Source organism: Ranitomeya variabilis, chromosome 6 (genome assembly GCF_051348905.1).
Source record: "Ranitomeya variabilis isolate aRanVar5 chromosome 6, aRanVar5.hap1, whole genome shotgun sequence".
NCBI lineage: Eukaryota > Metazoa > Chordata > Amphibia > Anura > Dendrobatidae > Ranitomeya > Ranitomeya variabilis.
Window position 1 is genome coordinate 157,544,750 of NC_135237.1, and position 13,852 is coordinate 157,558,601.

General features: G+C 40.0%; 1 protein-coding gene across 3 annotated transcripts in view; it reads left to right on the forward strand.

The window, feature by feature from the left end:
• EGFR (epidermal growth factor receptor) overlaps positions 1-9,982 on the forward strand; it is a 213,867-nt gene extending 203,885 nt beyond the window's left edge. Inside the window, exons 22-29 of one of the 3 annotated variants that reach the window (XR_013216866.1) lie at positions 1,162-1,237; positions 1,322-1,468; positions 2,962-3,059; positions 3,571-3,732; positions 3,817-3,864; positions 5,468-5,567; positions 6,458-9,160; positions 9,210-9,982. Coding sequence is in view for 1 of the 3 variants with exons in the window: in XM_077269149.1 (XP_077125264.1) it covers positions 1,162-1,237; positions 1,322-1,468; positions 2,962-3,059; positions 3,571-3,732; positions 3,817-3,864; positions 5,468-5,567; positions 6,458-6,813 (987 nt within the window). In the remaining 2 variants the exon portion in view is untranslated. Of the gene's footprint in view, positions 1-1,161; positions 1,238-1,321; positions 1,469-2,961; positions 3,060-3,570; positions 3,733-3,816; positions 3,865-5,467; positions 5,568-6,457 lie in introns of all 3 variants that reach the window. The other 2 variants (XR_013216867.1, XM_077269149.1) reach the window with 2 other exon arrangements.
• Positions 9,983-13,852: the final 3,870 nt, after the last annotated feature.

Sequence of the window (13,852 nt, forward strand, 5' to 3'; positions counted from 1 at the left end):
AGATGGAAGAACATAGTAACTATACATAGGTTACTGTGCCATGACTTATTGGCTGGTGATCACCTGTGACATTTACCGATTTAATTATATTACATTTCAATAAACTATTTAAACAATTTTCCCCCAAAATATTATTGGAGTTAAACCTCAATGTTTGACCCTATAATATACCAGAATGTTGAGATCCCACTCCACTGAAGCCAACTAGTTTCCCCTTCACCTCTATGTCACACTCACAAAATGATACAAAAATCAAAGCTTTTGGGTAAAAAATAGTTTATCCAACAGGTTTCCTCCAATTTCACAATAACCAAGCGTCCTTGGCTAAGGGTGCAGGTTTATTGCATAGAGTGAGACTGGTGACTGCCAGAACCTTCTAGTAGTAACGTAACTTTCTGATGAGATCGGGCTTATTGAAATCCTACATGCCTGATCCTTGTTTTTCCTGACCTCGTCCTTTGCAAGACTCTCAGTAGGCCTCATACACATTGGATTGTTGGCACGCTCATCTGACTATAATGTGTATGGGCAGCCTATGATATTGATAGTTGTCTGACAATATCTCCCCAACGGAGGGGGTCCAGTTACTAATTTTGTTCCTGATAAAAAATAATTCTGGCAAAAGATTTCTGGGAATAAAAACTATTCTAGGGTTCAGAATGCTAAAATAAAGTAATATCCTCAGCATCACCAATACTGGCAGCTCCCATTTCAATATCTACATAGCCCCCCCCTACTGGTCTCTGCTTCCTAAATCTATTTCGACACTGCAAGGCCTGTGCCTGCACAGCCCATCAGTGGCTGAGGCGGGCCACCAATGTGGCCATTGATTGGATGAGTGGGCATTCTGGCGATTTACAGTGTAGCGTGTCAGGACCAGGAAGTAGAGACCAGCGGGGACTGATGTCAGATCAGAAACGTGAGGTGGTAAGTATTGTTTCCTTTATTTTTTAGGCAAAAATATTGTCATTCCTTAGAAAAATTACATGGTTTTTTTGACTGGATAGAGTCAACAATGATCAGAATTTTTCGTTTTTGAGTGGTGGTAGCTTCCAATATTCACCTACCGTTATGTTTGTATAAGGTTGAAATATTAACATTGTATATGCCAAATCTTTAGCTTATAAATTACAAACCTGTGTTCCATGCTTCGTCCTTTAGGTTCCAATTAAATGGATGGCATTGGAATCCATATTGCACAGGACATACACCCATCAAAGTGACGTGTGGAGCTATGGTGAGTTTTTCTCAGTGTATACAGACATGTTTAATCGCCATATTTCATCCAGATAGAAAAGTTACTGTTACATTTTGTTTGCAGGCGTCACAGTATGGGAGCTTATGACTTTTGGCTCAAAACCATATGATGGAATTCCAGCCAGTGAAATTTCAACAATTCTAGAAAAAGGAGAGCGTCTTCCTCAGCCCCCAATCTGCACCATTGATGTGTACATGATTATGGTGAAATGTAAGGAGCTAATACAATCCGTGTGTTTTTTTATTCAATGTGGCTTGTTCTTGATGCTAGTAGTTATGTTATGTAGATGCTTTGCTTGTGATTTTATGAAGCCTGAGTTATAATCTTCTCTTTAATGTGTTGTATATATCATATAGTGTAAGCAGTCTACTAATCATGTGGAATATACTGCAGCTATATAAAACTAGATTATGGTCAGGCATCTCCTGTGTAAACATTTCTAAATCCCCAAAATGTCTGAGCAAAAATATATTTGCATTAACTAGTTGATTTCTTGAACGGAGCATGAGTAGCTATGCCTACAAGTAGACACAACTGTAAGTAGATATGAGTAAAAGTGGATACGAGCAAGTAGTTATGAGTAAATAAGAGTAATGCTGCATTCACACATTCGAGTGGCCCGGTCCATGATTCATGAATTGGCTACAGGTCTCCTGACCCAAACTCAACATCGTCCTAAACATATATGAGACTATTAAATTCAGGTCAGGAGACCAACGGCCAGTCCGTGCATCATGGTCTTTGCTCAGACTTTGACTTACAGAAGCTCGAATCTGGCCTGACGATAGATATTAATAAGAATACTTGTGAATATGTGTTGTAGATATGAGTAGTTTTTAATATAAGTAGTTGAGTATATGAATAAGAGTATTTATAAGTATGAGAAGATATAAGTAGGAGTACTTATAAGGAGATATGAGTAAGAGCACTTATGACTGACATAAGTAGATATGAGTAAGAATACTTCTGGATATGAGCAGTAGATATGACTATGAGGAGCTATGAATTTGAGAAGCTGAGTATATGAGTACGATTACTTTTAACGTATTAGTAGATATGAGTAAGACTAGACATGAGTACAATTATTTCTAAGTATAAGTAGAAATGAGTAAAAGTAGATATAAATATAGATATGAATAAAAGTAGTTATGAATATGAGTAGTTGAGTGTATAAGTACTTCTAAGTATGAGTAGATATGAGTAAGTGTAGATATAAGTAGGAGTACTTATAAGTAAAAGTAGATATCAGTAAGAGCACTTATGAGTAAGAGTAGATATGAGTAAGCGTAGATATGAGTTTCTGTAGTAGATGTGAGTATGAGTAGTTATGAATGAGTAGTTGAGTATATGAGTGAAAGTACTTATAAGTACGAGTAGATATGATAAAACTAGACATGAGTATCAGTATTTAAATGGTTGAGTATATCAGTAGGAGTACAGTACTTATAAGTATGAGTAGTTATGCGTAGGACTAGACATGACTATGAGTATTTATTAATATGAGTAGATATAAGTAGGGGTATGTATAAGTCTAAGTAGATATGAGTAAGACTAGACATGAGTAGGAGCGCTTATGAGTAGATATGAGTGAGAATACTTATGAGTAAGAGTAGATTTTGATGATCCATTTGTAATTTATAAATGTTACATGATAAAGTGATCTTCTATGTTTGTAATACATGGTTTAATTTTATCATATGTAGGTTGGATGATAGATGCGGAAAGTCGTCCCAAATTCCGTGAGCTAAGTGCAGAATTTAGTAAGATGGCTCGTGACCCAACACGCTACCTTGTAATAAAGGTAAGATTTCTGTAATGTATAGCCAGGTATTGAGAAAGTATCTGCTTAATATGAAACCACAAGAGTCTCATTTTCTGGTCCATGAGACTTGAGACTTTTTGTCCACACAGTTGTCTCTGCAGCGTCCAGTGTGCTATGAGCTCTGGTCACACTCACCTGTTTGCTTGAGGCATTTCGTAGTAGATGATAACTGTTCATAGTGGTTTCCTTCTTTTTTTACTCGCACAGTCCAGTCCAGGGGCCTTCATTCATCCAGAGAATAGGTTCAGTTCATTGCCATAGTCCTGCATGTAGATAACCTTTGACCCTCCGGTACCCAGTACCAAGTTACCTGTACTGTACCTGCCAGCCCCACCACCCATGCCCCTCTAAGGCATTCCACACTAAGCCACTTACTAAGATCACCATAAACCTGATGAAAAAGAACTCATATTAGTGTGAACATGGCCTAGAATGGTTTGCAATTATTGCACATAATAAAGGGATACAATGTAATATCCTTTTTTTGTAGGGAGACGATAGAATGAATTTACCCAGTCCTCCTGCGTCTAAGATTCACCAGACTTTGGATGATGAAATGGAAAATATTGTCGACGCTGAGGAATATTTGATACCACATCAAGGATTTTTCACCAGCCCACAAACCTCTCGAACACCACTCTTGAGTACAATGGTATGGTTACATTTTCTGTATGAATTTAGGCAAATTATGCAAATTATATAGCTTTTAAATAATGTTTGTATTATTATTTTTTAGAGTTCCACAAGCAACAATTCACCCATTGTATGCATTACTCGAAATGGGGTAAGTGTGAGTGTAATTTTCTACTAATGATATGTCTAGGATTCTGTATCTTCAAAGCAGACAAGAGTATTGGCAAATGTGTTACATTATAATTTTCTTTGTGTCCAGATGGCCTTATTGCTATCATCCAGTATGATGACAAGGCCAGAAAGGACCTTAATGGCCAGACATTTTTTTCTTGTCAGCAGCCATAATTTATTTTATTCATTAACTGGCATGGCTGAATGAGGCTTTGTTTTATACTGGATAAATTGTATTTTTTTAGCTCTGTTTTGAGGTACATGTGTATTACTCTGTAATTTTATATCTTTTTTTTGCAACACACATATAGAAAAAGGCAATTTCTGCTTTAGTGTATATATGTGTCTAAAATGTATCTAAAAGGAAAGAAATGTGTTTGTTTTTGTATTTTTCACCGTAGGTACTTTTTATTTTTATTAGCTTCCTTTTTTTTTGCAGATGTTTTGTATATATTTATATTTTTTACATATTTTTTCCCCCAAGACATCATCAAATATCTCTGGGAAACGTATTTTTTTTTTCTCTATTGATCTTTTTTTCCTACCGCAACTGGGACATGCTTCAGAGCCTAAGTTACAGAGGAAAACCAACCCCTGCTGTACTAGGCTTCACTGGCGGAGCTGATCTGGGTCTACTCAAACTCAGCAGCTATGGTATGTCAGCAGACAGTACTGACGCTTCTCTGCACTACATATTGCTGACTGAGGGCTATGTAGCCACAAAAATTGAAGACAGAAGCGGTAATAAACCACTGATGTCTTCTCCACAGTGTACCCAGCTGTGTCTGATAGTTGAGGATTGGACCTGCTCCAGCTACTTTACAGAAACTTTAACTTTGTGCCATGAATATACAATAGCCGGGGTTAAAGCCCAGAGCAAAGTACCGTAAATTTACGCCACTTGGTCATTTTGGTGTTAATATCATTACATATTGCAGTGTAATGGGTATAGTTAAGTGGATAATTCCATTTAGTGTGTTTTACTATGTCTACATGTCTCTTCATAGAGGCAACCGAGAAAAGCAAATGGGGAAGTGGAAGAGCACCAGATACCATAAAAAATGACCTAAAAATTAGGCATCAGTACAGTGGATTATAGTGATAACGTATAGTATACCGTAACTAAGTAATAGGACATATTAACAGTACATGAAATATATGATATGTACAACTGGTGGCCTGGAGTGTGAAATGTGTTGCATGTTTGTGATACCTGGATGCAGTTGTCCTTCTTTGCCTCCAAATTTAACATCACTCTCCCCTAGAGGAAAATTACATTACTGCAACGACCAGGACCCTGGGCGCTGCACTTACATGGGCTCATCTCCTGCCAGTGATGTCATGATGTATAGGACTTATGTGCTTAATAATAATGAAATGTGTGCGTTGGTCCATTCTTGCATAGTTGTGCAGATAACACATTGTACCTCTGAACCAACCACGTTTAATTCTGACAATGTAATGTTATGGGAGCCTAAGGCCCTATGTATATCTCTGTATGCGCTACATTCATATGCTATTGTGGACATGTCTGGTGTGTACACACTGAACTTATAATTTGATGTTTTGCCATCTTCCCACAGGGGCCGCCCATCAGAGAAGACAGCTTCATCCAGAGATATAGCACTGACCCAACTGTCATTCTGAATGACAGCCTTGATGATGAATTCCATCCTATGCCAGGTTAGTAACAGCGATCATAGACAGACAGATGGATAGTGAGTTGATGTGTAGCCTAGTATACAACATGTGATCAGCGGCTGGGACTAATGGTGATATTCGGTAAATGTATACAGCATGAAATAATGTGTTCTCTGGTTGCTGTTACACAACTTGTATACAGTTTTCATTATTAATATCCTTAAAAAAGCACTCCCACAAAGTGCCACTTATTGGGGCTGCAATCCTACAAGTCAATATTGACCCCTTAATGAGCTTTGCCACATGACTTAGGATAAGATGCGAAGCCAGAAACTTCACCAGCAGACACATGTTTCTAGATGTTTGTCCCACATCAGTGAAAAACAGGAGGCCTGCTTTTTCTGGGTGAGAGGCCTCTAGCAGGAGATCTAGAGATCTACCAAAGAAACATTACTCCTTACACTTCTGTTTGAGGCCTCTCACCCAGTCAAAGTAGACCTCTTGCTTTGCACTGATGAGGGGAAAATACCCTGAAACTTGTGTTTGCAAATGGAGTTTCTAGTTTGGCTTCTTATCCTAGGTCATGCGGCAATGTCAATAAAGGGTCAATAGTGAATTTTAGAATTGCTTCTTCCAAAAGGTGGCACTCGAGTTCCTGACATCTTTATAGTTTACAGAATTTTTATTGCAGCATGTGGTAGGTATCTTGCATATTAGCACTCATCCGTGAGTTGAGACGTTGAGACATTTCAGAGGGGTCCCAGATCACTGACACTGATAAGGCAACCCGTTAGCTGTTTTTTGCAGTGCATAGCACAGATATTTTTATTGTTTAAATTATATTTATATGCTTCTAACTCCTGTCAAAGGAATAATTTGTTTTATACAAAGAGCTTACTGTTATACATCTATTCATTTTCTCTACATTTCAGAATATGTCAACCAGACAAATTTGAAGACACAGATCTCAACCATCGCTAACCCAGTGTACCATAATCTCCTTCCTGAGAATACAAAGCCTCCAAACGGCCATCATAAGAATTCCTATGGGAATGGTGTGAATAATCTGGAATACCTGAACTCGGGTCAGACCATCCTAAACTACTCAGAAAATGACTATCCTGCCATCTGGGAGCAAAAAATTGGCCAGCAGATAAGCCTGGACAATCCCGACTACCAACAGGACTTTTTCCCAAAAGAAACCAAAATGAATGGATTTAAGATTCCTGCAGCTGAAAATCGTGAATATTTGGCATTGGCAAGTGACTATATTGAAGCTTCAGCATGACCACGAGTTGGTCTAAACATTCCTCGCATTCTACCTGTTGGGGCACAGTGAGCTCTCAGAGAACGTTTGTGGAAATGGACCCTAATACTATGAGTGCACATGGCAGTACTTGGGCACCTACACCTGTACAGTGAAATATGTTGGAATCTATAGTCCCCAGCGACTCTCAATGTTCCTCCTTGGATTTGTCTGGAAGACAAAACCTCTAACAATTTTGTATATAAATATATTAAGAGATTTTTTTTTTAATCTGAAAATCCTTTATAATTCCTGTGTTTTTATATTGTGTAGAGATATTCTTGCACCTTCTCGTTTTATGTGTTTTGTCCAAGCTATATGGTATTTGTTCATCAAAGTCAATATACAGTACATGTTGTCATTTTAGGCATGGAATATTGTGTATAAAGCTTATTTTAATATTTAGCAGTCGTGATTTGGGAAAAGAAAGACTACCGTAAAAAAAGCGTACTTAATCGTACGGAGCTATTTTCCAATGACATTTCATATATCTGTCTGCGGAGATGATTCATTGGATAATATGTATATATTGGAGTATAATATCTGTGCAATTGTTTATAATCTGAATAATGTCCGCCATTGAATGGCACAGTGATATACAAACATAGTAAACCTCATTATCATATATCAGGCAAAGCATGAACGATTTACCAGTATTCGTCAGGGTAGGCATGTCTCAGTTGTCGTCAGAGTAGGCATGTCTCAGTGGTCATCAGGGTAGAGATGTCTCCCTGGTTGTCAGGGTAGGCATGTCTCAGTGGTCGTCAGGGTAGGCATGTCTCAGTGGTCGTCAGGGTAGGCATGTTTCAGTGGTCATCAGGGTAGGCATGTCTCCGTGGTTGTCAAGGTAGACATGTCTCTGTGGTAGAAGGGTAGGCATGTCTCAGTAGTCGTCAGGGTAGACATGTCTCCGTGGTCGAAGGGTAGGCATGTTTCAGTGGTCGTCAGGGTAGGCATGTTTCAGTGGTCGTCAGGGTGGGCATGTCTCAGTGGTTGTCAGGGTAGGCATGTTTCAGTGGTCGTCAGGGTGGGCATGTCTCCATGATTGTCAAGGTAGACATATCTCCGTGGTCGAAGGGTAGGCATGTCTCAGTGGTCATCAAGGTAGGCATGTCTTCGTGGTCGAAGGGTAGTTATGTTTCAGTGGTCGTCAGGGTAGACATGTCTCCATGGTCGAAGGGTAGGCATGTCTCAGTGGTCGAAGGGTAGGCATGTCTCAGTGACAGGAAAGGTAACAGGGTCAATATGCAGATAGGAGGCCAAGCAAATCTTCCAAGTATATTCCCATCTGAGACATTTACAGCCTATCCACAAGATATATTAGAAATGTCTCATAGGTTCGGTTCCACCGATTTGACACAGATCTCAAGAGCAGAGCTCAATTTTCTGTCGCTAATAGAGAGGTGGACGTGCATTCATACTACCATCCATTGGGAGCCCTTGCCTTTTTCATCACTCCCACGAAAGTGAACAGAGCAAGCCATGCATGCTCAGCCATGTATTCCAGGTGCGAATCCCAGTGAAAATGTGTAGAATGGGACAACCCCTTAAAACGATGATGAATAGTGCTGCCTACTGTGTACTGCAAAGGCACAACTTGAAACACATGGGCCCAAATTCACAATCTCAAACAGTCCCCCCCCCTTCATGTACCACTCATAATAATGGCATAAATATATTCTTTTCTAGCCCTCCAAGCACCAAGGTCTGGTTTAGTGTCTACCTCTGCACCCCGATAGTTATGCCTCAGGTGTACTAGGCTGTGTGTTAATGGTTATATGAAAATAGAACATTTTATATATTTTTCCTAGAAATGGCACCACCTCATACCAGTAAGCTCTATCTGACCTCTACTCCATTCAGTTGATCAGAGCTGTGCTGCAATACCTGACATAGCCCATGGACAAAAGTGGCGCTGTTGCACTGATCGCATATAGTCTCATAAACCTCTCTAATGAAATGACTTGTAATCCACTAGGAAATAGTGATGAAGTTGCTCTTTTGTAACTCTGTGTTGAGGAAGAACTACAAAAAAGAGGTGGTGGTCTCTAGCACCACGTTCATGACAGATTAGCTTTTGCGCCACATATGCTTTTCTGACCCATGGTCCCTGTGTTGGTACTTTCTTATACTGGTGTTTCTTAAATGAATAAGCAATTAGTATCAAAATAGATGGTAGAAAATCAGTTGTCTACGCTTGTGTTGGGTAGTAGTACTACACTTATGTTGGGCTGTAGTACTACACTTATGTTGGACAGTAGTACTATGCATGTGTTGGGCAGTAGTACTACACTTATGTTGGGCTGTAGTACTACACTTATGTTGAACAGTAGTACTACGCTTGTATTGAGCAGTAGTACTACACTTGTGTTGGGCAGTAGTACTACGCTTGTATTGAGCAGTAGTACTACCTTTGTGTTGGGCAGTAGTACTACCTTTGTGTTGGGCAGTAGTACTACCCTTGTGTTGGGCAGTAGTACTACCCTTGTGTTGGGCAGTAGTACTACCCTTGTGTTGGGCAGTAGTCCTACCTTTGTGTTGGGCAGTAGTACTACGCTAGCGTTGGGCACTAGTACCATTTTCCTCTTTCTGCAGAGTGATTGTACAATGTTCTGTGTGGCTTGTAACACTAGTGGGCTGGGGGAGCCATTGACCGTAGCTTCAGGATGTGAGTCAATAACTGCTTGTATTTCATTTTGGAAATTTCTTCCAAGTTAATGCCAATATTGCACTCTTGATTTGCAGGAGTATTGCTGGTTCTTCCTCCTGTGGTTTATGTCTTATGGCTTGTCCATTACTTTATCATCATCGTATTTATCCAGTCGTATGTCTTTACATTCCTTTTTTTAATAAAATTTTACCTTTATGTCACTGAATCTCCATAACGTCTGTTGACCACTTCTCACAAGTAGGTTATCAGTTGGACTAGTGCAAAATGGTGTTAATTAGACAAGTCACCAAATTATATTAAACCAAAAAGTACAATATGTTATACAACTTGCTCCTCAATTCTCAAAACTTTCAAAGGATGTTATCCTAATATACCAATTGTGTTTTCTACAATTGATTTACTACCTGTTAGTTGACATTTTATGTAGTTTTTTTTAAAGCTAAACATATATTTTTGCCTATTAAAGTTCTTTTTTTAATATTTGTTGTTTATCTTGCAATTATTTAAGGCAATGAGAACACCATCTTGCCAGGCTCCTTTTTTTACAGGTTTTTGCTATTTTACCTGAGATCAACATGATGTAGGGGGTGAGACCCTGATTTGAGCGATGTGTCACTTACTGGTCTGTCATTTTAAAATAATCACTATATTCTCTGCTGCAGATCTAGCAGTGCTCAGAATGTTGAGCTCTGCATAACCCAGCCAACACCACTGATTGGCAGCTTTTATGTACACTATGCATTAACAGAAAGCAACTAGTCAGTGGTGAGAGTGGGGTTATACAGAGCAGTTGACTAGGAGGCATGAGACACCTAGTCCGGCAGTGATAATCTCCTGCTGATAAAACACTGATTTTATTGAAACAACAACACACAGCCGGGTAAGGGACACATCCCCAAAATCAAGTTCTCAGCCCCTATGTCATGCTACTCTCAGATTATAAAAAGCAAAGACCTGTTGACAGATTCCACTTAATTGCAGCACTTTGCTCTGTAATAATTACAGTGTATTAAAAATATGTCTTCATTTAGCTCCCAAGCTCCACCTAGTGGTGACTGAAGGCAGATAGAAATGCATCTTACCCCTGTGTAAGACAAAATGAAGCTACAAATTCTATATAGATCGTTCATGAAGTTATTAAACACCTATTCAAATATAAAAAGGGTGAATGTTTAGTATTTTAGACAGTAACTGATTCTGTGCACCATAATCCTAGACATTGCACTTATTAAATGCATGAATATTTGTATGTGTACAGTAGTTGTCGTCAAATATTCCTAAATACATAGTAGCACAATATTCAGCCAACACTCGCACAACTATTATACGCCAACTATTTACATACAGTGTATCGCAAAAGTTGTATGATGTGACTATCCATAAGATGATTCCATCACGTTGATCCTTGATTGGAGCCTAAATGCTGGAAAAAAAAATATCACAACAATCGCTGTTCAATAATCAGTGTAGGGTTAGACACATAATTAACAATTTGCCATTAGGCAACAAGACCCTAACTAAAGATTATAATAAAACTTAACTTTTATTCAACTAATAAGGACAATTTAAATCTGCTGAGTAAGAACGTATCCTTCACCAGGATATTTAGTAATACAGGTAGTCCTCGACTTACGACGTTGATCCGTTCTTACGCGGCGGCGTAAACCGAATTTCGACGTAAGTCGGACCATACGTTCATACAGTACTGTACCATACAGTCGAACGACTAAGGGCCCCTTCACACTGGTCGATTCTGCTACGATTACGACGCATTTGCGTCATATTCGACATCGCAGTACGAGCTCGTAGCCAGCGGTCACACTCTACGATGTTAACGCTTTTTCTGACGTAGTTGCGATGTGAACGTCACGCGTCGCAATCGTACGCTACCCTTCACACCGCCATAGTCCTACGACTCCGAGCGTGACGTATTACCAGCATGGGCGTGCTAAAACGTCACGCCCAATCAGGAGACAGGTATGCGGAAGCCCAACCCACGTAGTCGCATTACGAGCTCGTATGACCGCCGTCACATACTACGATTTCGACCGCCACAGCGAGACATTTACGACGAAAGAAAGTTCTGCTCTTTCTTTCACATCGTACGATGCTGGGCTGCGTCGCAAATCGTAACGCCATGTCACACTTTGCAACCTCGGAACGAGGACGGATAAACGTCACAAATCGAACGCTCGTTCAGACTTTGATTGCACAGTGTGAAGGGGCCCTTAGTCCTAATGACCTGCCAATTTCTGTTGGTGTTTCGCCCTTATCAGATCGCCTTATGATATCCACTTTCACCTCCATGGTGATGGCCTTCCTTTTCTTTGATGCACTGGTATCAGATGAGTCTAGCTTACGTTTGGGAGCCATAATGAAGGGTGTTATGGCTTGCAGGAGACTCGTTTTCCTCGTGTAACCGGGTACAGTGTACAGTACTGGAATCTATTCTTCCGCCGCTGCACGTAGTTGCACTTAGTTCGTCTTACGACGCAAAACTGCGTAAGTCGGAATGAGGAGTCGTATAAAGCGTCGTAACCACGAAACGACGTAACTCGAGATCGTCGTAACCCGAGGACTAATTGTATTCTAATCTATTCGATTTATATCTGGTGTATTTAGTATTATTGATTCTGTGGGATTGGTGCGGCCGCTACCTAAATCCTTATTCAGATTATTTGGTACTACTTGTACTAACTCGCTGTTTAAAATTCACTCCTTTGCCTCCCCGACATGTTTCACCAGCAACTGGCTTCATCACGGTATGGGGCCTACAGAAGAAGCGAGCCTAGCAGTGCCGCTGATAGGAAGTAGCAATTCTAAAAGTCAATGTCGAGCCTTGTCACATGACTTAGGATAAAAGCCAAAACCAAAATCTCAGTTTGCAGACACTGTGTTTCAGGGTACTGCCCCTCGTCAGTGCAAGGTGTGAGATCTGGTTTGGCTGGGTGAGAGGTGTATGACCGCAATCCAAGGGGGGTAGTAACATTCCTCCTTGCGGAGAGCGACACGTGCCAAGGTGAGCAGCATTGTGGCTTAAAAGTCTCCTCACCCCGGCATGTCAGGCTTGACTTGTTGCTCTCCGCAAGGAGGAACATTACCCCTTGGATTATAGTGTTTGATGGAATGATTTCACTTTCTAGAATGTAAAGAATGTAACTTACCATGGTAACCCTGTGAAGATGAAGCAAATTTCTCCACTAAAATCTGCAGAATTCCAATATGCAGTTATTTAACTATCTGTAATTTCCATAAAATACATTAAAAATGTACTGTTAGTGAGCTAATCACAAATTGGAGGCTTTATACATAACTGTGGTTACATTCATCATTTTGGCTCAATCTTGGCTCAGCCTACAAGATGGTTTCCTCTATGGGTACATAATATTTGTACTAAAATGCACTTGTTATTTGATAAATGACTATTTTCATTCTATGCCATTTATGATCAGCCTGTATCCCACTGACAGACTACAAATAGCTGTATACGTGAATATCTTACAAGATTGCTATTTATGTAACTGCCGCATACTGTAGAAAATATAACGATTTTATAGAAATTAATACAAGGCTTCATCAAGGCTCCATCTCCCAGACTGGCCAAGTGTTAAAGTCTTTGTTTTCTCCATTGTTTCTTCTTGAGAACAGTTGTGTCTTCTAGAGATGAGTGAATCTTCTGAGGTTTGAATTTGGCAGCCTTGCCGGATTTTGCCCCAAAATTCCATTTTGCGGTGAAAAGATTCACCTGCAAATTACAAGTCATCTAATAGTCCTGAAAATGCCCTAAAAAGACGCGTATAATATTCTGAGGTCTCCTAGCACTGCATCCAACCCCTTTCAAGCTCTTCAGCAGAAGCACAGCCTTAGTAATGTCATAGGGACCTGGACCTGGACCCCCTCCTGGTCCAGTAGTATGGAGGTCGCTAATAGGCTGTAAGCCACACACTGTGCACTACATCTTTTTGATTACTCTGTGTACAATTCTAATACTAGGCACTACCCCCTCCATGAATCGGTAGGTGTGTGAATGTTATCTTCATCTAAGTTGCCTCTGCCTTTAACAAGTGGGGCTGCTGCCTCCTGTAAGTGTATTAGTTTTGTCACCTGTGTTGGTAAATATGGCTGCCTTTTTCTGTCATGTTTTTGAACTTTTTGTATCTTTTTGGTGTGTTTTTGCATATGATGTAATAGCTGCAAGGCTATAGGGTAGCATGCCCGGTTGTGCCCAAGGTCATCTGAGCCTTCTCTGGCTGATGCACTCTTCTGCAATGTGTAATATGGCAGCAAGCATTTTTGATGATTTCGCAAATTGAATTTCCAAAAATTCAACACAAATTTGAATCGCTCATC